This window comes from Zasmidium cellare (genome assembly GCF_010093935.1).
Source record: "Zasmidium cellare ATCC 36951 unplaced genomic scaffold M409scaffold_24, whole genome shotgun sequence".
NCBI classification, from domain to species: domain Eukaryota; kingdom Fungi; phylum Ascomycota; class Dothideomycetes; order Mycosphaerellales; family Mycosphaerellaceae; genus Zasmidium; species Zasmidium cellare.
In genome coordinates, this window is record NW_022986968.1 from 16,519 (window position 1) to 38,695 (window position 22,177).

The 22,177-nt window shown below is 54.7% G+C and overlaps 14 protein-coding genes across 14 annotated transcripts; 6 read left to right on the forward strand and 8 right to left on the reverse strand.

The window, feature by feature from the left end:
• Positions 1–484: 484 nt before the first annotated feature.
• On the reverse strand, positions 485–1,807 carry M409DRAFT_24670 (uncharacterized protein; the record flags this gene model as incomplete). Its single annotated transcript, XM_033807338.1, has 2 exons — positions 485–715; positions 1,502–1,807. The coding sequence occupies 2 exons, from the start codon at positions 1,805–1,807 to the stop codon at positions 485–487; spliced, it is 537 nt and encodes a 178-aa protein (XP_033665654.1).
• Positions 1,808–2,281: 474 nt separating this feature from the next.
• M409DRAFT_24671 (uncharacterized protein) lies at positions 2,282–2,647 on the reverse strand (the record flags this gene model as incomplete). Its single annotated transcript, XM_033807339.1, has 1 exon — positions 2,282–2,647. One exon carries the CDS (start codon positions 2,645–2,647, stop codon positions 2,282–2,284), a length of 366 nt encoding a protein of 121 aa, XP_033665655.1.
• A 684-nt stretch (positions 2,648–3,331) lies between these two features.
• M409DRAFT_24672 (uncharacterized protein) lies at positions 3,332–4,138 on the forward strand (the record flags this gene model as incomplete). The annotated part of the gene is made up of 2 exons (XM_033807340.1): positions 3,332–3,679; positions 3,734–4,138. 2 exons carry the CDS (start codon positions 3,332–3,334, stop codon positions 4,136–4,138), a joined length of 753 nt encoding a protein of 250 aa, XP_033665656.1.
• A 168-nt stretch (positions 4,139–4,306) lies between these two features.
• Positions 4,307–5,503, reverse strand: M409DRAFT_67520 (uncharacterized protein; the record flags this gene model as incomplete). Its single annotated transcript, XM_033817441.1, has 3 exons — positions 4,307–4,419; positions 4,470–4,576; positions 4,626–5,503. The coding sequence occupies 3 exons, from the start codon at positions 5,501–5,503 to the stop codon at positions 4,307–4,309; spliced, it is 1,098 nt and encodes a 365-aa protein (XP_033665657.1).
• Positions 5,504–6,395: 892 nt separating this feature from the next.
• M409DRAFT_67521 (uncharacterized protein) lies at positions 6,396–7,473 on the forward strand (the record flags this gene model as incomplete). Its single annotated transcript, XM_033817442.1, has 2 exons — positions 6,396–6,501; positions 6,551–7,473. 2 exons carry the CDS (start codon positions 6,396–6,398, stop codon positions 7,471–7,473), a joined length of 1,029 nt encoding a protein of 342 aa, XP_033665658.1.
• Positions 7,474–7,830: 357 nt separating this feature from the next.
• Positions 7,831–9,488, reverse strand: M409DRAFT_24675 (uncharacterized protein; the record flags this gene model as incomplete). Its single annotated transcript, XM_033807341.1, has 2 exons — positions 7,831–8,334; positions 8,784–9,488. 2 exons carry the CDS (start codon positions 9,486–9,488, stop codon positions 7,831–7,833), a joined length of 1,209 nt encoding a protein of 402 aa, XP_033665659.1.
• A 296-nt stretch (positions 9,489–9,784) lies between these two features.
• M409DRAFT_67522 (uncharacterized protein) lies at positions 9,785–10,378 on the reverse strand (the record flags this gene model as incomplete). The annotated part of the gene is made up of 2 exons (XM_033817443.1): positions 9,785–9,816; positions 9,880–10,378. The coding sequence occupies 2 exons, from the start codon at positions 10,376–10,378 to the stop codon at positions 9,785–9,787; spliced, it is 531 nt and encodes a 176-aa protein (XP_033665660.1).
• A 748-nt stretch (positions 10,379–11,126) lies between these two features.
• On the reverse strand, positions 11,127–11,876 carry M409DRAFT_67523 (uncharacterized protein; the record flags this gene model as incomplete). Its single annotated transcript, XM_033817444.1, has 5 exons — positions 11,127–11,270; positions 11,371–11,493; positions 11,550–11,615; positions 11,678–11,792; positions 11,842–11,876. 5 exons carry the CDS (start codon positions 11,874–11,876, stop codon positions 11,127–11,129), a joined length of 483 nt encoding a protein of 160 aa, XP_033665661.1.
• A 1,127-nt stretch (positions 11,877–13,003) lies between these two features.
• On the forward strand, positions 13,004–14,810 carry M409DRAFT_56156 (glycoside hydrolase family 47 protein; the record flags this gene model as incomplete). The annotated part of the gene is made up of 3 exons (XM_033813207.1): positions 13,004–13,941; positions 13,996–14,662; positions 14,721–14,810. 3 exons carry the CDS (start codon positions 13,004–13,006, stop codon positions 14,808–14,810), a joined length of 1,695 nt encoding a protein of 564 aa, XP_033665662.1.
• Positions 14,811–15,084: 274 nt separating this feature from the next.
• M409DRAFT_67525 (glycosyltransferase family 4 protein) lies at positions 15,085–16,707 on the reverse strand (the record flags this gene model as incomplete). The annotated part of the gene is made up of 2 exons (XM_033817445.1): positions 15,085–16,427; positions 16,527–16,707. The coding sequence occupies 2 exons, from the start codon at positions 16,705–16,707 to the stop codon at positions 15,085–15,087; spliced, it is 1,524 nt and encodes a 507-aa protein (XP_033665663.1).
• Positions 16,708–17,182: 475 nt separating this feature from the next.
• Positions 17,183–18,238, forward strand: M409DRAFT_24680 (uncharacterized protein; the record flags this gene model as incomplete). Its single annotated transcript, XM_033807342.1, has 1 exon — positions 17,183–18,238. One exon carries the CDS (start codon positions 17,183–17,185, stop codon positions 18,236–18,238), a length of 1,056 nt encoding a protein of 351 aa, XP_033665664.1.
• A 108-nt stretch (positions 18,239–18,346) lies between these two features.
• Positions 18,347–19,911, reverse strand: M409DRAFT_67527 (uncharacterized protein; the record flags this gene model as incomplete). Its single annotated transcript, XM_033817446.1, has 2 exons — positions 18,347–18,851; positions 18,908–19,911. 2 exons carry the CDS (start codon positions 19,909–19,911, stop codon positions 18,347–18,349), a joined length of 1,509 nt encoding a protein of 502 aa, XP_033665665.1.
• A 526-nt stretch (positions 19,912–20,437) lies between these two features.
• M409DRAFT_24682 (uncharacterized protein) lies at positions 20,438–21,046 on the forward strand (the record flags this gene model as incomplete). The annotated part of the gene is made up of 1 exon (XM_033807343.1): positions 20,438–21,046. The coding sequence occupies one exon, from the start codon at positions 20,438–20,440 to the stop codon at positions 21,044–21,046; it is 609 nt and encodes a 202-aa protein (XP_033665666.1).
• Positions 21,047–21,138: 92 nt separating this feature from the next.
• On the forward strand, positions 21,139–22,146 carry M409DRAFT_24683 (uncharacterized protein; the record flags this gene model as incomplete). The annotated part of the gene is made up of 1 exon (XM_033807344.1): positions 21,139–22,146. One exon carries the CDS (start codon positions 21,139–21,141, stop codon positions 22,144–22,146), a length of 1,008 nt encoding a protein of 335 aa, XP_033665667.1.
• Between the last annotated feature and the right edge of the window lie 31 nt (positions 22,147–22,177).

The window sequence follows — 22,177 nt, forward strand, 5'->3', positions numbered from 1 at the left end:
CTTCGATTATCAGTACGCGGTCCACTGTGGTTCAAAGCGCTTCGACCAACACTTCGCCCTCCTCTAGCTCTTTCAGCGGCCAAACCTCTTCGAATGCTCTTTCGTCTAGCACCAGCAAGCCCTCAGCAGTGGCTTCCACTCCAAGCAACGTCTTGACTTCTTCGGCTCAGAATACTCCAAGTACCACGCAATCGATTGCAACCACGACTGCTTCCTCAATCCGAGGAATTTCATCCTCCGTCGATGTCACTTCGCAGAGCAGCAGTTCCACACTGTCCAGGGCAACGTCCATCCTGCAGGTATCGATACCATCTTCATCGGGCATGTTGTCATCTGCAGTGACGAGCGTCACACCCGAGACAGTTGAAGTCGCCTCTTACACAACTTGTAGTTCGAATACGCGGAGCACAGTTTGGTCCAGCCTTGCTTCATCAGTCCCACCCGCGGCATCGTCTTTGTCGAGTCAACTTTTCTCTTCAACTCCTCAACCCTCGACATCACCAAGTGCACCAAGTGCTCCTAGTGTAGAAAGCTCTTCCACCTTCCAGCCGTCCTCAGCAGCGACTTGGATTTTGAGCCCTGGAGTAACGACATTAATGTCGGCGTCGTCCAGCAACTCCCCCTCCGCCTCATTGCCTGAATCTTCCGTTTCGATCACCTCAAGCTCCCCAGCCGCAGCCGCAGCCGCAGCCACATCAGGCTGCCCTGTGGAGAACTGCGAAACGATCGAGACCAACGGAGAAAGCTACTATGTGATTCGCGGTGCCGACATGGAAGGCCAGGAGACTCCCTTCAGAACGAAACGAGACACGACGGCAGACTGCTTCGACACTTGTGCGCCAGCAAGTGATTGCGTTGCGTGGCTTTACATTGCACCAGAGGTCAACAGTACAGCTGAAGGAACTTGTCTTTTCTTCAGCAGAGTGGACCGACTGTTTGCTGGTCCTAATGTGGCTGCCATTGAAGTCGATGAGCTGCCTCCAGGGGTGACCGGATCTCTGAGCTCGGCGATGCCATTCACCACCTCCACGACAGAGATATCCTCGCTTTCAAACACAGCTGGTGGTTCTTCAGTGCCCACTGACAGTGAGATGACGAGTTCCAGCTTGGCAATCTCGTCCTGGCCAAGTACATCGTCATACGCGATCAACTCTGTGTCTTCAACAAACGGCTATACCGCAGCATCCTCGACGCAGGCTCCTGGTGCGAGCATATCAACTTCGGGCGCCGATCTGCAATCATCTGATGGTACATCACTTGACACCGTAGCCTCACCTTCAAACACCGCCGGCTTCTCCTTTACAATCGCTTCGACTTCTGCGACGTTTGAGAGTCCATTGCCATCGACGAAGACCGCATTTTACTCAATTCTGTCGTCTGTTCCAACAAACAGCCATACCGCATCATCCGCCGGTGCATCACTTACCGCCTCGACCCCATATGCAAGCAGCGTCACTTTCTCCTCTTCAACCGCTTCGGCTTCTGCGGTGTCTCAGATTACGTTGCAATCGACGAGGACTGCGGTTAAGTCAAGCTTGTCATCTGCTCCCAGTTCGACAGTACGGATTGCTAGCACTGTGCCACCAACATTAGCGAACTCATCGAGCACGTTACTGGAGCCTGCATCATCTACGGCGAGCAGCTTTCCTCGCACGACGAGTTCCAGCCTCGCCAGCGGTGCCAGTACATCATCTGTGCTCACCCTGTCGGGAGCCCCTTCCTCGACCATCGAAAATCTCAGCCAGCCTTCATCGGCAATCATCAGCCTTGCCTCATCCGCCGCCAGCGCCCCATTTACACCAACCATTTCCTCCTCGACAATGGCCCCTGTATCAACGCAGAGTGCTGAATTCTCTACGACCACCGTTTCGATTGTGGGCAGCTTGACTGCTACCGCCACACCACAGAATACTTCAGCACCAGCTTGCCTGCCTCCAAGGGACGGGACCGCCTGCGGACCAAACGACAATCGCACCTGTGCATCAGAGAATGGGCAGCCTTACAAGCTCAAATGCGATACTGTTCCCACCGGCGGGACAGTCATCATCCTGTCTCGAGCAATCGTGCGAAATCGCTCATTCAGCGATTGCGTGGCATCGTGCAATCTCGTGTCGGGCTGCATTGCTGTTGCCTATGTGAATGACACGAGAGACTGCTACTATTTTGCGAACGTCACCGGGCTTGTGGAGGCGCCTGGCTCAGGGGTGGAATTTGCCTTGGCTTTGCCGCTGCCTGAACCGCAAGTGACGACCATCAGCTCTGCAATGGGAAGTTCGTCCAGTCAGAGGCTTGAGACGGAGGTGTCGTACTCGTCGACTTCTTTGCTTGCTTCGCCGCCATCTTCGACTGGCTCCGCTCTTGTCGTCGGTTCATCATCAGGGCCATTTATCTCCTCTGTCTCTACGGGCTCGCTCATTTCCAGACCTATTTCGACACCATCCTCAGCCGCCTCAGCGAAATCTCTGTCGTGGACTGCATCAACCGCGGGGCCGCCTTTTGGTACCTCATCCAGCACTTCCTTCTCTTCAGCAACGTTCAGCACCATCACGAGGTCGAGCTCAATCGATACTGTATCAGTTGAGCCATCTACTCGATCCAGCATCTCGACAAACTCCAGCATGTTATCTCTGTCCCCAACGACGAGCATCGGCAACGGAACTTCAGCCTCCTATCCCTGGACCAGCAGTCTTTCTTCTGGAATACCGTCGACTCTGACTATCTACACGAATTCGACATCGTCGACACCAGCAACAACCAATATCATCACTATCACCCACTTCCCTTCGACGTGCCCCAGAGGAACAAAGACTGTCTTCAAAATCACGACCAACCGCGTGCTGTCATGTCCGGCAACGTCCACATGCAACTCAGTAGATATTGAGCGAAAGCACATAGCGCCCAGCGGCGGAACACAGGACGCAGTAGTAATGACACAGAAATCGATTGGCAAATCATGCCCCTGAGCCTCATCCTTCACGAGTCCAACATAAGAACGAATGCCAAAGTGCAAGTCCCTCAGCGGACATAAGAAGAAACAAAGAGTCTCCATCCATCGGTCATATGCCCCTACTCGGCCGACAAACACCCCCAAACGGTTCTACAGCCTCGACGTATAGAATGATCCAAAACAAATAAAACTTCAATTTCGGAAGGGGCTATTGCATAGCTAGATCCACAACGAAAAAGATCTACCGCGTAGAGCTCCACCTAGTAGCTATTGCGTCAACGTCATTGCATAAGGTACATACATATAGCTCTCTTCCTATCATCTTCAAACCACAATAGATCTACTTGCCACTCCACCCCTCACACGACACAACAATTCACAACGATGTCCTCCCAACATAACGCCCTAGTAGTCTTCGGCTCCGGCCCAGGAATCGGCAGAAACGTCGCAGCACTCTTCGCCGAGCGGGGGTTCTCGAAAGTGATCCTCCTCTCTCGAGACGCCACCCGACTCAAAGAAGATGCCAATTTCGTGAGATCGGCTCGAGCGGGCGTTAGTGTCACGCCTGTCACGATTGATCTGGCGGATACGGAGAATGTGCGAAAGGCGCTTAAGAGTATTGATACGGAGTTAGGCGAGACGCCTTTGGAGGCGGTGCTGTTCAATGCGGCGAGGGTTGGACAGAGTCAAATACTTGAGTTTCCGGCGGAGAGTGTTGAGGTTGATTTGAGGGTGCGCCGAAAAATCCAATTCTCTGACTTGATCGAATGCTGATTCCTGCAATAGATTTCTGTCGTCAGCCTCTACATCGTCGCGCAATGGGCGCTCCCCAAACTCGCCTCCTTCGCTTCGAGCAATCCATCCTCGACGCCATCATTCCTCGTCACTAGTGGCGGTCTCTACAAGAACCCTTACCCGTCGTTCTTCTCACTCGCGTCTTGCAAAGCAGCTCAGTACAATCTGACGAATTCTCTGCACAAGGAGTTCGAACCGAAGGGCGTCCATTGTGCTTTGATTGTGGTGCAGGGTATTGTGGCGGATGAGTCGAAGGTCACGAATGCGCGGAATATTGCGGAGGAGGCGTGGAAGTTGAGGGGGGATCCCAGGGGTGAGGGGAGGTTGGATGTGGTTATGACGGATCCGGACTATGTTAGGAGGATGAAGGATAGGGAGGAGGCGAGTAAGTCGTGATTGGCTCTAGTCTATCTGTTTTGATGTATGAGCTGTGGGTATTGGCTTGATGGAAGGTGGAAAGCGGACTTACGAATATAGCCAAATACTGGTATGCTACCGACGATGCTCAAGTAGTCGACATCCGGCGCTGGGGCGGGAACAAAGTCGTACCATATAGACCTGTCTCTACTTGCTGTATGGTATGGGACCATTGGTATCTTCGTAAGCCTTAAGCGTCTCCTGGATGGTCTTCAGGACCTCTGCGTGAACGCTCGACGGAGCACACACAAGACCATAATCTGCAGCAAGTCAGGATTGTACGGCGACCGAATGGAAAGGCTTGACTTACTCGCCGCCATCTTTCGACCTTGCGTGAAGTCTATTGACTTGCCGTTTAGGTCGGTCACTTTGCCACCGGCTTCCTCGAAAATCAACACGCCGCCTGCATGGTCCCACCTGACATCGTGTTAGCGGGTGTGAGTCTGACTCGTTTGAAAAGACCTACATATTGCTCCGCCAGCTGGAGTATTTGAAGATTCGCATGACAATATGACATCGACCCAGGCCCAGTGCAGCGTACTTCATCAATGAGCTGAACAAGTCGACGCCCGGGAATGGTGTGTACAACTTGCTGGCCACTTGCTGGTGCAGGTGCTGGATGGTGCTGGTGTACGTGGAGCAATCTGACCAGATCAGATCATCAATCTTGACTTTCTCTCCATGACGATCAATCTTCTTTGCTTCGGCAAGAACACCATCGCTTCGCATAGGTCGCACCCACGTTCCCTCGCCACGAATCGCGAAGATCATGCAGCCTAGATCTTTGTCCACTTGATCTTCGTGGACAGAGTCGGAGTCTAAGATGACATTCGGACAGCCGATGATTCCAATCTGCTCAACACCATCGATCAGGAAAGCACAGTTGATGGCAAACTGCTGGCCCCGTAGGAAAGTCGCTGTGCCGTCGATTGGGTCGAAAACCCACATTCTCCCATCGTTGCTGACTTCATTCTTCCCGCCCAGATCAATGAGATCGTAAACCTCCTGTTTACTGGCGGGAGTAACCAGAGCAGGACTGCTCTTCTCAAACGCCGGTTGCAACTCCTGCGTAAGCTGCCACACACTCTCAAGCAGGGCGTCATTCTGCCGCAGCTCATCGGCCGACTCTTCTGCGAGGAATTTGTCATCCTTGAAAGCACCATGCGTTGCTGATGTCAACAATGCTTGCGCAGCAAAGTCACCAACTGTGACCGGGGAGAAGTCGCTCTTCTTGACCTGGTCATCTTGGCGGACTGTTTCCCGCTGGAGGCGTTTTGTGAGGACGGCACAATGTTGCACCGCCGCGCAGGCTACGTCGAGCTCTGCTTGGAACTTGCTGGGCATAGTCTTGGATTTGATTCGTGATGTTGTGGTGGACAAGGAAGAGGAAAGTTTGATGCTTTGGGGCCATTAAGGTTTTGTGAGGTCGGATATTGATGCCTAAGGCAGAAAAAGCTCGCTGTTTTACATTCAAGCCCGCCGATTTTCGAGGCACCTAACAAGTACGAACACGAACAAACAAACGTATCTGAACTAGTCAATTCAACATAGCACAGGAGCAAGACTGAGGTGGAGTGGTCAGTACTGCAGTGATTGATGTTTTTGCCTAGGAAGGACGGCACAATTCACCGATCCCATCCTAGTCCTCATGACGAAGACCGTGATACGCAATTGTGTCGAAGTACAAGCACATCAGTACTCCTGGGGGCAAATACGGCAATGAGATGACACAACGTGTGTCATCTGTAATACTCGCCAATGTTCTATATCTCCCAAAATTACCTCTTTCCGTCCTCGACTCCAACGCAGCTTACCAAGCCGAGTAACCTTCCTCCAACTCATCATCTGCAGTCACTCTAAGCCAGAGCGGAATTGACATGTGAAAGTGCTCCAGTGAAGTGAAGGACGGGCAGGACCAGGACGAAACTCGGCCCGCTCGGAGTCGACGCCCACACCAAACTTTACGAGCCCTCCCTTGCCGGCCTTTCGATCTTAACGTCATCCCTTCCACCATCCAATAGCTCCCCCGGAAGCACTCCAGAGTCTTCCAAAATGTGTGGAGAAGCGAGGCATCAAGGTAGGGTCAATGCTGGTTTGGATTAGAAATACTTATCTTGCGCGGTTCTCGCAGTTTTGGTTCAAGTATAAGTTGTGTCTCTCTCACTCTTCTGTCTTATCAGTCGAAGCAATATACCATCTACTACCCTCACAACAGCTAGGAAAACGAGTATCCAAGATGGGCAACAAGGCATGGCATGTGGAAGGCAAGACGGGCTTCGACGCCCTCAAGCTCCAGGACGACCCAGTGCCGGAAGTTGGGGATAAGGACGTTCTCGTCAGATGTGAGTCTCCGCCAGCACGAACTCCACGATCGTGCACTGACCATTCCAGTCCACGGCTCCTCCCTCAACTACCGCGACCTCGTCATCCCCAAGGGCATGTACCCCTTCGCCCAGCGAGACGGCGTAGTCCCAGCCTCCGACGGAGCAGGAACAGTCGAGCAAGTAGGCAAGAACGTGACAAGATTCAAGAAAGGGGACAAAGTCATCACACTCTTCAACCAGGGACACATCGCCGGCAGCCTAGATGAGCACTCCGTCATGGGCGGCGTCGGCGGTGCCGTCGACGGCTGCCTGAGACAATACGGAGAATACGACGAGCAAGGCCTGGTGACCATGCCCTCGAACCTCAACTTCCTCGAAGCATCCACCTTGACCTGCGCGGGCCTCACCGCCTGGAACGCCCTCTACGGCCTGAAGACGCTCCTCCCCGGCGACTGGGTCCTCACGCAAGGCACCGGCGGGGTGTCCATCTTCGCCGTGCAATTCGCCAAAGCCGCCGGCGCCCGCGTCATCGCAACCACCTCCTCCGCCTCCAAAGGCGAGAAGCTCAAGCAGCTCGGCGCAGACCACGTCCTCAACTACAAAGAAGACACCAACTGGGGCGAAACCGCCAAGAAACTCACCGGCGGCCGCGGCGTGCAGCACGTCGTGGAAGTCGGCGGGCCCAACACCATGGCGCAGTCGCTCAAAGCCATCGCCTTTGACGGCGTCATCAGCATCATCGGCTTCATCGGGGGAGCGAAGGGCGAGCAGCAGCCGACGTTCTTGGAGACGCTTACGAACATCTGCACGGTGCGGGGGCTGCTTGTGGGTTCGAGGCATCAATTTGAGGAGATGAATCGCGCGATTGAGGCGAATAATATCAAGCCGGTGATTGATGCGAAGGTGTGGAAGTTGGATCAGGTGAAGGAGGCGTATCAGTATATGTGGGATCAGAAGCACTTTGCGAAGGTCTGCATTGAGATTGACTAGATGCGTGGAGGGATTGTAGGAGTGGGATCTTGCATTCGTCACGTACGGGAAACAATTTGAAATGAGTAAATCGACCACTTTGTGCATCACTTCCTGCTAGTGAAACAAACAAACTCGAGGGTTGCTCTTTTGTTCTGAGCCTTGGAAAGGGACATAGGGGCGACTTGATGATTTTGGACCATTCCGTTAGAAGGTACTATGACCGCATACGATGGCATTGAAGACCAGGAGATAGACCCAGGCACCCACGTCAGTAGAAACATTGTTTGCCTCCCTCCCGAAGTCCCAATTGAATCTTTCCAGAACGCTCCCATCGAACCCAACTCCGACTGCCTTCTTCCGACTCCAGGCTGCAACCTAGAGTCTTCTATGATGATGATAGAAGTCCCTGAAAGCCGGCACGTCCTCCACCCTCTTCGAGCCCGAGATTTGGTCAAGCGAGTACCACGCAAACGTGTCATCCTTGCCAACAAACGACGTCTTGAATACCCCATCGGCAATGTCTCCGCCAGAGATGTCGCGAACCAGTCGGCAGAGGAAGACAACCATGGTGTAAGCGGTTCTCGCCTCGGCGTAGTGTTGGCTGAAGTCCACCCGGCGCATGTCTTTCACCCATCTGCGAACGCGAGAGGGAAGAGTCCGAACCCAGGTCAGAAACGATCGATGGTCAAAGCTGATGAATGTGGTGTTTTGGTAGTACGGCTTCAGTCCCTCTCGGTAGGCTTGGCGGCAGGTGCAGAGCAGGGCAGCGTTGCGCGAGGTCGCGGGTTTGAGTTCTTTCTCGAGCTCTACCTGTTGGGTGAAGGCGTAGTCGTAGATGATGTCTCGAAGCTCACGCGGGAGTGTCAAGAATGTCGGCTTCTTGTGTTTGTCGTTCGCGACGGCGGCGTTGCCAAGATTGGGGGTGGTGGAGGGGTGTCATTGCCTTCGTCTGGTTTTGAGAAGCTGGCGTGGTTAGGTTGGTGACGGTGGGTGGTGAGTGGACAGTCTCGTTCCTTGCAGGTGCGGTGTGAGGCAGGCCGCAATCGAGGAACGAAATCGGATCCATGTTCTTCTCTCTCAACTGTCGGTAGTGTGTGATGTTGTGTTTGTAGAACGAAGCTGGAAAGTTGATTGTGTTGATGGAGTGAAGTGAAGCGGAGTGATGCGACAGTCTGAGAGTGCATGAGGAAGGTGCGACCTCGCTAGTGTAGTGGTCCGTGCGACATCTCTCCCTTTCACGTGAAAAGGCTTCAGCCTATAGAGGCCCCCAAGACCATATACTCTGTCTTGCCCGTTTACTTCGGAGCATCTCCACACGAATGCCATACGCGCTCGCCAGCAGGGGTGTAGTAGAAGGTCTTGAGCACGTCCTTCCCGAGAACCCTTCTGCCTCGAGCACGCTTCATGGTGACATTCTTCACAGCAATGAACTCGACACACCTCGCTTTCGATGCGGCTGGATCTTGAACGGTGTGTTCAAAACGAATGTCCCTCATCCACTTGCAGACCTGAGGCCGCAACCGCTTGACCCAGCACAAGACGACACCGTGACTGTGGGAGAAGAATGTCGAGCGCTGGCAGTAGACAGGGAGTGCCTCTTCGTAGACTTGCTTGCAGACACACAATAACGCGGCCCCAGACGCGGTGGGGGTCTGACGCTCCCAGACAATGATTTCGACTCGCTGCGTGAGTGCGAACTCGTAGATCATATCACGAAGTTCGCGCGGCAGCGTCATCAGAGTTGGCTTTTCTTTATTGTCTTTGTTTTGCGAGTCAAGCGATGCTAGGACGTTATCATAAACTCCATGATAACTCTGCTGTGGTGGCGACTGTTGTTCATCCGCATCTTCGATTGAGAGCTTCTGCAGCGCGCTCGTCAGGTTCCTGAGAACTCGGACGGGATCTTCCTCGATGTCTGAACGGAATCGCTTGCGATTCGTAGCGTCGTCATTGCCGGCAGCGGACTCGATACTTAGGTCCACAATCTCTGCGTGGCATCGCTTGCGACTCATAGGGCCTGGTCCCGGAAACATTGCAGGGTCAGGAGCTGAAGAGATCGACCAAGGATTAGATGAAGTTCCTCGAAGCGCCATCCACGCGAAGCAAACTGGATCAAGTCGACAGTAGGCAATTCGGGCAGCTCAAGACGGAATTTGCCAAAAAAGTGATGCAAGAGTATGGACTTGGCCGCCGTCGCAAGTCAGACATGGCCCGTGCGGACTCCCGTGCCAGCCATTCACATGTGTGCACGTCCCCTGAATTCCCGAGGACTCCAGAACTGCCTTTGCCACTCAAACATCGGAACACTTCCAAAAGTTCGCGCTGCGCCTTAAATGAACATCATCCTGCCGACCATGAAACCTACACAGCACAAAGTCAGCACAAGAACGACAATCTCCACTCCCACAAACCACCCCAACTCACCACTCTTAACAGCATCCAACGCCGCCGCAAGCGGATCACTCGTCCAACTCGGCGTACACCCCACCACAAGCCTCGCCCTCAAAATCCCCACCCCCAACCTCATCCCCCTCTTCGCCAACTCGTCCCTCAAACTCTCCAACTTCGTATCCTCATCCAATCCAGGCAACTCCCTAAACGCCGTGCGCCAGCTCGTCGCCTTCACGCACGTCTCGCTGGTATCGAAGCGCATTTCCGGAATCAGTTCGACGTTTTTCGGGGAGAGGGAGGTGAGGCGACGGATGCAGATTTGGGGGTCGGTGAAGTGGAGGGTGGTGTTGGCGTAGAAGATGCCGGCGCATTCGGTGCGGAGTTGGTGGTTTACGCTGAGGAGGGCGGGTTCCATGTGGCCGTTTGTGAGGTGGAAGATTTCTCTGGTTGGGGGTGCGAAGAGTTCGTGCCAGATGCGGTTGCGGAGTTCCGCTGGGAGGGTGAGTAAGGGTGATGTCTGTTCTGCCGCCATCTTTGTCGATCTACGTGAGCTTCAAATGGAAAGCAAAGATGTTTGAGAAGGGGGCTATCTTTCTTATGAGAGCTTGGGAGAGGTAGATTAGGAAAAGGTCACCTGCGCAACAAAGAAGCGAAACGAAAAAACAAAGCATGCACATACTTCCGCGAGGAACGCGTTGGTTGGATAACAACGTGTTCCGGACTGCCGAATGGGCATGACGTTTGATGAACAAAGAGGCTGAAATCCGGGCGAGATCAAATCGGCGACCGAAGATGGCTCAGCAAGGATTACTGACAGATGGGCGAATATCTTGATCACGAAATGGTCGTTTGTCTCATTGGGGCCATGGCTGGCTGACAGTGGTCTGAGAATGCTCACTTCATCGCGGCGGGAGAGTGTAGTGAGTGGCGGATTGGGAGTAGTTTGAGCAGCTGTAAGCTTAGGGCGGGAGCTTCATCAGCTCAGACAGCCACGCGACGGCGATGTCATCAGCTTGAGCAGCAGGAAGCTGGAAGCTGGAAGTGCTCCTGCGTGATGTCGTAGGGCTGAGCTGAAGTTAGGTGTGTTGGAGTATTTCTAGGCCGTGGTGAGACTCGCTACCTGGGTGGTGCCACCTCGATGGAATTTGTGCATTGGTTGTATTTGTGGATGCGGGCCACGATCTCGACATCCTCCACACTTCGTAGTTTCGTGCAGTCGTATAGTGTGGAGGGGCAGTGATGGTTACGACTTCCTCGAACAAGCATCGCTGGCTGCATCCTCATGCTCTCCGAATCTCCCATTTGATCTCCTTGATGCTGACCTCCTCTCCGGCCTTCTCGTCGTAGTCGAACCATTCGCCCTCAGTGAGATCGATGCCGGTGAACTTTGTGCCAGACTCCACTCCCGTGGCCTTCCAGTCGCCCTGTCTCTAGTAAGCATGGTTTGTGGCGATGAAGTGAAGACATGTAAATCCCGCGGAACACGTGGAGTGACTTCACAACGCCTCCCCGAGTCGAACTTACATCCGGCTTGAATTCGACGAACTCGAGGCCCCTGCAATCGATAGTGATGATGTTTTGCAACTTTGGCGGGTCTTGTTGAGGATACGACTTGGGGGTGTCTATGATGTTTGCCGAATGCTCTCTCTGTGCGCAGGATATCAGTACAGGTGGATGGCCGATTGGAGATCGTTGTAGCAGACCTTGCAATTCTTGCATCGCCACACGAAGTTGGCCTCGCCTCTGCTTCCAGACTGCTCGTTTTGCTCCTGCAGATGAACATTAATATAAGCTCGCAACGATACTTCGTGGAGGCAAGTAGAGCACATACATGTCGGCTGACGGAGACAAAGTTCGGGTGCGTCTCTCGACATGATGTGCATTGGACCTTGAAGGTGTAGTAGAAAGGAGCCTGCTCGGTGTCCTCTGGTTGAAGATCCGTCACTCTGTGCCAGCATCAGTCACTGAGGCCTGGATGTGATATGATAGACACACCCTTCGAGTTCAGCAGAAACAGCCAGAGCAAGCATTGTGAAGAGAGTCGGCGGTAAGTAAATTGATTCAAGCCCATCAATGTTCTCACGGGGCGGTGAGGAAAGCACGGAGCTTTGGTGCCTGAGGCTCCAATATGCCCGCGCGCTAACGAACCTTAATCCGACGCATAAATATTTCCGAAATTCCTCTGCACACCTGCTTCCTTTCCTCTCCATACTTACCTTGAGAGGGTGCGCTCGCACACGAATGAGTTGCACCTAGCCACGGCTCCTGCATTGCACAGCGCGGTGAGAAGCGGCCACGAGCCTCCTTCGGGGGCCTCGGTCTCGTAATTTTTGATGGCTACCCACCACCAACACACCTTTTCATCGCGTCGTCGCCCGCGGGCGCGGCTTGAAGAAGAGTGACGACGCCCGACATACATGCTGATGCTGTTTTGTGCTGCATGATGCGAAGAGTGACGACCTCACTGCCGAAACAGCGGTCACGACAGAGGAGCCGGCAGACATGAGGACACCTCGACGGGTTCCTGCATGATGTGGATGAATCGGACCATGAAATATGCACAACACCATGCCCGTCGAAGGAGGATCTGTCATGTGCGACGGGGATCCCCTTTGTACGTCGTCAACCTCGCCAGCATCATCCTGCGTGCTGTTTCCAATTGCGGCACACTCAAATCAAGGATGACACCAAACTCAACCCATGCGGCGGCGACCATCACCGAAGAGCAGACACCGGCAATGCAGCACCGCTCTCTTGAGCGAGGCCTCGCAGTTGACACCTTTCCTCCTCGCCATCATCATCCCGTCCTCCGACGCGGCAGTAGACATGAAACAAGATGAAGACGCGGCGACGCATCGCCAGCAGAGCACGCATGAGGCAAGAGGACAGGGAAGCATCCAGGAGCGAGAATGGCAAGAGCTGGGAAGGGTTGGGGGAGATTGGCAATGTCGCACATAATGCTCGTCCTCTGCCCTTTGCACGGGACGCTGCAACACACGCATTCGGTTTGGTATTTGCTACGCGGACACAAGATAGTACGGCGGTAGCACCAGCGAGATATTCGACTTGGGCGGTATTCATATCCTTGCGTTGAGGAAGCCGTCTACGACTCCATTCTTCATCCATCACCGTCCCTCCTGGATCTGCCAGAAGAGATATGTGGTCACCTCTACTCTCGCTGGGGACAGCACTCGCGTTCGGAATCGCTACTACATCCATACACGCCCAGCTGATCCCCGAGTGTGCTCGTGAGAGTCTCGAACGTCGCCAGAGTAGCAACAACGGCAATTGCCAGCAACAGCAGACCTACCAGGGCCAATGCGGCACCAACTACGACTACACTGGCTTTCCTCAAGATCAGCAAGAGCGTGCTGAAGCTGTGATTGCACAGTTCAGATTCGCTTGGAACGGCTATCGCCAATATGCTTTCCCTCACGATGACCTGCTTCCTCAGAACAACAGCTTCAGCGACTCTCGCAATGGTTGGGGGCTGACGGCAATAGATGGCCTGGATACGGCGATCATCATGGAGCAGCAGGACATTGTGGATGATATCTTGCAGTTCGTACCAACCATTGACTTCACCAAGAACAACTCGCCCAATCCGACCACCACCTCCTTGTTCGAAACGACAATTCGCTATCTGGGTGGACTGCTATCTGCGTACGACCTCCTCAAAGGCCCATTCAGCGACCTGGCCTCCAACGACGACAACGTAGACGCACTCCTCACGCAGGCAAAAACATTGGCCGACACCCTCAAATTCGCCTTCAACACCACAACCGGCATCCCAGTGAACGTCATCAACATCGACAGCCAGTCTTTCGCCGCGCAGCAGCAGCAGGACGGTCAGTACTACGCCGGCCTTGCAGAGTTCGGCACCCTGATCCTGGAATGGCAGCATCTGTCCGATCTGAGCGGGGATCCGTCGTACGGTGAGCTGGCATCACGAGCGGAAGAATACTTCTTCAATGCACAGGAGGTGTGGCCGGGTCTTACTGGTGGACAGTACAGCGTCGACACCGGTGCTGTCGTCGACCAGAGCGGCGGATGGATAGGGGGCAGCGATAGCGGATACGAATATCTCATCAAGATGTACGTACATCCAGGACACTCCTCATCATGCAGTGCTAATTACATACCTATTAGGTTCGTCTACGACCCGGACAAATACCAACAATACCGCGACCGCTGGGTCTCCGCCGCCGACTCCACCATCGCGCACCTCATCAGCAGCCCCAGCAGCCGCCCAGACCTACAAATGGCCGGTGCCTACGTAGGCCCCCAAGTCATAAACTACACCGAACAACTCGCCTGCTTCATCGGCGGCAACTTCCTCCTCGCCAGCACCGTCCTCTCCCAATCCACCTACCGCTCCTACGGCCTCGCCTTCAGCGAATTCTGCGCCAACGGCTACCGCTACACCGCCTCCGGAATCGGCCCCTTGCTCTACAGCTGGAACACCACCCTCCTGCAGAACCCCAACCTCACCGCCCAGAGCGACTACTACGCCTCCGCCGGCTACTTCATCCCGGACCCGGACGTCTTCAACGGCGGCCAGTCCCCCGAGGCCGTCGAGAGCTGGTACTACGCCTACCAGACCACGGGCAACCAGTACTGGCGCGACGTCGCGTGGGCGTACACCGTCGCGCAGAACGCAAGCCTCGTCGTCGGGTCTGGGTTCAGCGATTGCGTGAATGTGCTGGAGCAGAATGGGGGCGGGTTCAGTCCGACGCTGAATCGGCAGGAGAGTTTCATGTTGGCGGAGGTGCTGAAGTATCAGTATTTGATCCAGACGCCGAAGCGAGGGAGTTGGGTAAGTGCGGCATGATTAATGTGTCGTTTTGGGGGTTGTGGGCTGACTTGATGAATAGCATGTTCAAGAAGGCGATGACAAGAAGAACGAGTTTGTCTACAACACGGAGGCGCATCCGTTTCGGGTGAGGGCGAAGAATCCGGTCTAAGCCAAAGAAGGTCCCCAAAATATTCCAGATAGCTTGGACAGTTTGCGAGTAACGAGCAGGCAGCCACGTAGTCCCTTTGGGTGCCTTGGAATAGATGATTATTATTAACTATACCACGAAGACGTAATACCCATCCACAAACGATTCAGCATGCCTCGAAGAATCAAGGCGGGATATCAAAGGATGCAATGCCCATGCCCATGCCCATGCCCATATCCAATCCAAACGCCCTCTATCGATGATATTCCCATCTGTCGACTTCGTCTTCCCCATCCTACAACTCAACCTTCGCCGCCGCAGGCGTCCCATTCGCAACAGGAGCCCCATTCGCGACCGGCGTGCCATTCGCAGCAACGCTCTTCCCCGCCTTCGCCAGCTGATCCCCACCCTCTGCAGTGAGGAATCTCATCGCGACGATGCCACCGATCACAGCGATGATGGTGACGACGATAGCCAGCAGCATCCACGTCGACACGATGCTCGGCCGCGGCGTCTGACTCTGCACGAGCCGTTGGACTTCCTGATCGAAACTCCGACTCATCTTCGTCTGGCTGAATTCCGCGAGTACCCTCTCCCGGCCTTTCTGGCCCATTCCCCTTAGTGTCTCCGCGCTTGAGGGGATGAGAGGTTTTCGCATGACGTCTGTCCATTGCTCGACTTTCTCGGGGCTTCGGAGCCAGCCTGTCCTGCCGTCGTAGATCGTTTCGAGGGGTCCACCGGTGTTGGTTGCGAGGACAGGGACGCCGGCGAGCATGGCTTCGAGGGGCACGATGCCGAAGTGCTCGTTTCGAGGAGTGTAGATGAGGAGACCGGCGGAGTGGAGGAGGCGTTGCTTGAGGTCGTGGGGGATGGAGAGGAGGAAGAGGAGGTCGATGTTGTCGTTGGAGAGGTCGGTCAAGGCGGTGTCTTTACTCCTGAACGTCGCGTGGCGGAGGCTGAGTGATTCCGACAAGTCCTGGAGATGTTTGTGCGTGATATTATTTTCGTGATTCCGCGGGTCGAAACCCCCCGCAACAACAAGCCTCGCTCGAGTCCTCTCATCCGTGGAGAGGTTTGCGTAAGCCTTGATCGCCAGATCCAGATTCTTCTTCCCCTCGAACCGATTGATGCTCAGCAAGATCTTCTTATCCGGCCACATCGCCGCATCTTTAAATCCATTCTTCGTCTCATTCGTATCCACACAGGGATATATGACCTTCAAATCCCTCGTCCGCATACTCGGAAACGTCTGTCGGAAGATCGACCGTGTGTACTTGCTGTTGACCACAATCCCGTCCGAACACCCCGTGCTCCACCCCTCCAAGGCATCGAAAGGTATCCGGTATAGCCTCTTGAGATATTTCCGATATCCATCCTCCTCCTTCACCAGTAACCGATCCGGATAATGTCCATAGAACAGCACCTTCGCCTTAGGGTACAGCAGCCGAAAGAACGGTATGCATGCACTGAGCTGATCCACAATGAACACATCCGGATCCAACTCCCTCAACTCGCCCGACGCGAGCCCCGTACTCGCCACCAGACTCAACTGCCGCAGGATACTGAACAGGATACTCAACCGGCCCCCAATACTCGCAGGAAACAGCGCATCGCCGCGCACGCGGACGTCGAGGGTGCCTTGCGAGAGTTCTCAGCCTTTGAAATTCACACTCCTTAGCCTTAAGACGGCACTCTCCAAAAAAACTTCTCTCTCTCTGTTTGGAATAAAGAACGTACCATCGCGCGCCTCCTCGAAACAATGCTCCTTGTTGCGGTACGAGGTCAGGATCGTGACTCGGTGCCCTAGCGCCTGCAGGCCGACGGCTGCGTCGATGACGAGGCGTTCTGCGCCGCCGATGCCCAGGTCGGGGTGGACGAAGACGATGTTGAGGGGGGACGCCGTGGTTTCCGAGGACATGGTGGGTGTGGGTGCTGTAGCGACTGTGATGCACGGCTGGGTGCTGTGCTGTCGAAGCGATCTGGCAGGATCGAGAGATCGCAGATGGACGTGAAGTCAGCGAGCACGTGGACGCTAAATTGGCCGGAGGCTCAATCAAGCTTAGCTAGAGTCTCGGCGCCAATTTAGTTGGCCCTAATCGATGCCGGTCTGTCGCAATGGGGATTTGACTGAGCCTAGCGGATGGGTGGAATCCTTCGCCGAGCCTGGTGCAACTGAGTGGTGACTTCACTTCTTCTTTGTTCTGTACTCCAGGCGGGACATGCTTTGCAATAATGTGTAGCAAGTATCCATCAACGATACCACTACGTATACTGTAGACACCGTATATAAACAAGTTCGACATCCCCACGGTAGGCACTCAATGCATTACATCCAACCCCCCAACCCCCAGAAAAACAGCACAGCCATCTCCTACCTTACAAGCGGCTCCAAAATGTCTCTCCCACAAACCCTCCTCCAACGCTTCTCCCACACCATCGGTTTCCAGCACTCCTACAACTTCCTCCTCTTCTTCATCTTCGCCGGAGCCCTATTAGGTTTCAGCCTCGCCCGCACGCCCTACCTCAACGTCAACGGAACTTTTCTCTCCTCCGCCGCTCCAGGGGAAGCTTACTGGTATCGACAAGAATACTACAATATCGGGATACATATCCATCTTATCAGTATCATTTCTGCTGGATTACTTGCGGTTGTGCAGTTTGTGCCGGTGGTGAGACATAAGTTGCCGCTGTTCCACCGGATCAATGGTTACGTCGTGGTTCTCTTGCTGCTCACAGGGAATGTGGGCGCGGTGATGATCGCGCGAAGGGCATTCGGCGGCACACTGTCTACCCAGGCGGGCGTCGGGGTGCTGGCCATCGGAACGACAGGAAGCGCTATTCTGGCCTACATCGACATCAAACGCCTACGAATCGATCGACATCGCGCCTGGATGCTTCGCTGTTGGTTCTACGCCGGCAGTATCATCACCCTGCGAATCATCATGATCATCGCAGTCGTTACCATCGGGCAGATTGGATCTTACTACATCGCCATGCCATGCCGACAGATCGCGGGTTCGGGTGGGAATGTGGAAATGTATGCTGCGTGTCGGGAGGACGTCGATGGGTATGCCGCTGTGCATGCCAATTTTCTGAATCCCATGGGTAAGGAAGAGGTTGCTGCTCCTTTTGAGTCGAGCTTTGGGATGGCGCTGTGGTTGGCTTTGATGTTGCATGCGGTTGGTGTGGAGGTGTACTTGCAGCTGACGATGGCCGAGACGGACAGGCTGAGGCAAGTGTCGTTCGAGCGACAGATCGAACGGGGTATGCGGCCGGCTGAGAGTGCGTCAGACAAGCTTGAGGATCGCACAGCGAGTGCATTCGACCATGGCAATCGTGTGACTTCAGCACATGTGGTGCCCGGCAAAGCAACGGAGACAGAGTCTACACTTCACTCTGACAGTGCAAGCGAAGTCAGCAAACCTGCCAAAGCTCTTGGATGGAACTAAGGTCTGGCCTCTTCCGAAGACGGTCGAATATCGAAACTTGCGCTTTGAGCAGAGGAGTCCGGTTTGTAATACTAGATAGGTCAGGAAAGATTGTTTGAACCGCCTCACTCAGTCTGAGCCATTCCACAGCGGCATAGGTTGAAGAGTATAAGTAGAATCATCAAACTCAAACGACCGCTTCCTCTTCCTGCCTCCTCTGTAACACAACACCATGAGCAGTACCACCACAGAGAATAACAGACTGGTCCACTGGAAGTTGTTGCCACTCACGTTGTGGAATCTTGGCCAGAAAGACCAGAAGAAACACCAGGCGCAGTACAAGAACGCAGCACAGGTGACGGGGAGCCCTGCGCGGCCCAATGACCAACGTGCTTTTAGTAGCTCCTCACGCCGAAGTCGTCTCCAGATCAGGCTGCCAATTGACGCCATGTAGGTCGTCATCAAGCAGCAAACTGAAAGGCCGATCATTGTATTCAGTGCCTCGGAGCAGGCCATCGTCGCCAGTGCTACAAGCGTTGCGAAGAAGGTCGTGCTGAGGATGGCGTTGAGGGGGACTTTGAATCGAACATTGACCTTGCTGAACCAGCTGGGGTAGTAGAGGGCGACCTCTCGTCTACTGCAATCATCAACTTCAGCATTTCACAACGGATGCGTATTCGAGCATCTTACCCAAAGGCGAACAAGTGTCGTGATGTGGCCACCATGGTACTGACAGCGATCATGACGAGCAGGCATAGGATGACAATGGTGAAGGCTGTCGTTGCTTGCACCGAGCGGAACGAGAATTTGAAAATCGACACGAACGGTGGAAAGATACCATTGACGGCGTCGTCCACGTCTCCAACGTTGAAGCAGAGGGTGACCAGCATGATGAGTGTCATGGGCACGTTGAGCAAGAATGCCCACAGCATGCATTGCGGCATCAAGACGCCAGCATCGTCCACCTCGTCGGCAATGTGAACGACAGCATCGCTCCCCTGCACGACGAACATGCTGCTGATCTGACCCACGAGCGGCATGATGATTCTGTGTCTCCACCCGCCTCCGTGATCGGTGAAGTTGAGGAGAACCTCTCTGGCGCTGTTGACAGGGCCGAGGACCCAGAGGGATACCACAATGGGCACGAAGGCGAAGACGTGGCATACAGCGAAGAAACCTTCGGCGATTGACAAGTGCCCCGCCGCCAGAGCATTGAATGCTGAAATGACAATAGCCACCAGAACAGTCAGCAGACCCTGGTGCCACGGAGACTTCTCATACTTAAGGTCGTGGTTGATGTCGATGAGGGCCTGAATGGTGCCAGCCACGATGTAGCAATCCGCTGTGAATCTAGACTGCCACCCGATGGAGCATAGCCAGCCCGAGAAGTACGCCCAAGGCTTCTGAAAGCGCAGGGGCGCAAACACACTCACCCACTGGTACTGGCCTCCTGTCATGGGTACCATTGAGCTCAACTCCGCCAGAGACAGAACCACGAAGAGCTGTCCGATGTAACACCATATCATCGACCAGAAGAGGGTGGAAGTGCCACCGTTGGCAAGCGCGGGCAGGTTGGCAGTCAGGAGGATCTCCCACGTCCCCATGACCAGGGATGTGAAGCCAATCGTAGCTAGATGGCGGAAGTCCTTCTGAATCTCCTGTTTGCGGGTGGATCTTTGTTGAGTGGGGTGCATGCCAGAACCTCCAATTGTTGGCGGCCGTCGGCTAGTCAATTGTGAGTGATCCAGCAGTCCATGGTGATGGTCTGGCGAGGTTGAAGGCGTGGTTGCGTCAAGAGGAGATGACTTCCCGGAATAGCTGCGGTAGGGAAGGTGAGGCGTGAGAGGCGTGGTGTAGGAGTCGTGCGGCGGCATGGTGGGTGGAGTGAGGGGTGAAGGAATGGTCGAGTGGTGGCGATGAGTGTGCGACGGGCATGTGATGAGGATGTTGACGACCATCACCTCGTTGTGCTTTCCGTCAATAGAGCCGGTCCTTAGCAACTGCCGTGCCCAGCATCCCGATCGATAGGCCATTGCTTCCGTCCAGGGAGCTACGAGGGAGCGCACTTGGTAGTTCCACCTCCGCGGTACCTGGATTCAGCATCCCTGTGCTGTGTTGTATGGTCACAGGTCCGTATACATATAAGGTCCACGTGAGGCGACGTCGACGCTCGACACATCCTCTCGACCGTCCTAGAAAATCGAATATCAACCACCATGCATGGCCACCAACCTCACTAATCCCATCGACCCTGCGAGAGGCGCCTTCGACCTTGCAGCCGGCTCCCAATACATCGCCATCGTCTCCACGACCGCCATCATCTGGTCCATCCTGGTCTTCCTCGTCCGGGCCTTCCTGCGCATGAAAGTCAATGGACCCTTTGGCTGGGACGACGGGGCATGTGCCGCCGCCACCATCTTCGGCACTTCATTCTCTACCATCGCCCTCGTCGATGTCTCCTACGGCCTGGGCGAAGACATTGAACACGTGGCCAACTTCCACAGAAACACCTTTTTCCTCCTCCTGTGGTGCCAGAGCATGCTCTACATGTTCGCATCTTGCTTCGCCCAGGTTTCGGTCGCCTTCCTGATCTGCCGCATTGCGAAAGTCCGCATGCATCTGGTCCTTGCATACGGCCTCGCCATCGCGAGCGGCTTGTGCTGTCTGATTTCGACCTTTCTGGTCGTATTCGCCTGCAGGTTCCCTACTCCTTGGATACTCAGCAGCACCACCTGCACCATCAATCGCTGGGACATATGGCTTGGCAACAGCATCATCAGCGGCCTGGTCGAGCTTTTCCTGGTCAAGACGGCGGTGCTCTTGGTGTAGCATGTCAAAATGCCCTTCTCCTCCAAGACGAAAGTCATCTCGGCATTTGCACTTCGTCTCTTGTAGGTGACCACTCTCTTGAACGTGAGACCATGGCAGCTAAGACAGCCCGCAGACTCCTTGCCCCTCTGATAGTCCGCTTGCAGTACATGTACCATGTCTTCCATAGAAGAGACAACCCGACCAAAGACCAGACTGACACCAGCTTGATATCTAACGTAACGCTGCACATCAGCATCACCCTCGCGACAGTGCCCTGCGCCAAGCCGTTCTTTGTCGTCTTTGAAGGCGGCGCATTCAGGTCTCCCACCGACCCCCTGAACACGACCGGAAACTCTCCATCTGGTCCTGCGACTGGAGGCTCAGCCCAAGTCGGCCATGCCAGACCACGTCCGCCTCGACTTCCCTCACACCAACCCTATGCCATGTCAACGCCAACTCCCTCCCCACAGCCGTCACCTGCAATGCCAATCACCTGGAACCGCCGCCAATCTTTCGCACCGGCTTCTCCGCCAGCCCAACAGCCCAAAGCCGTCGCCAAATCACTCACGATTAGAAGAAGCCCTTGGTATTTCAAAAGCCGTCGCATCACTTGGACCAGGCGCCATCAATCTCACACCACATCCAACGCTCCATCCTCCCCAGACGGAAGCCATCGCTCCTCGAGAAGATCCGCCGTCACGCGGTTCACCAGTCCGTTCTCCAGCCTGCGAACCACCGCCTCGCGACAAGCACGATCTGAGCTCCTAGCACCGAGAGAACTGGAGCCCCGCGACCGCAGCCAGGGGTCACGACTCTCGTCACGATCGCACTCTCGCACCCGCCGTCAAAGCGAGGTAGATTGGTTTTCGGGTCTGCATGGCGAAGGTGGCAAGACTCGGACCACGATTGGGCATGACCCGGAGCATGCAGAGGAGGCCGCTCGTCAACGATCGAAGGGGTCGGATGAAGCCCGGCGGCAGCGAAATTACCAGATCATGGCCCAGCAGTCGTTCAGTGTGAGGTCTGATCCTGCGCCGACTGCTACCGCTACGCCCATAGATACGCCTCCGATGGAAAGGGAAAGTCCTGTGATTCAGATCACGCCTTGGGCGAGTTGAGTCTAGAGGGGAGAGGAGAGGATTGCAGACT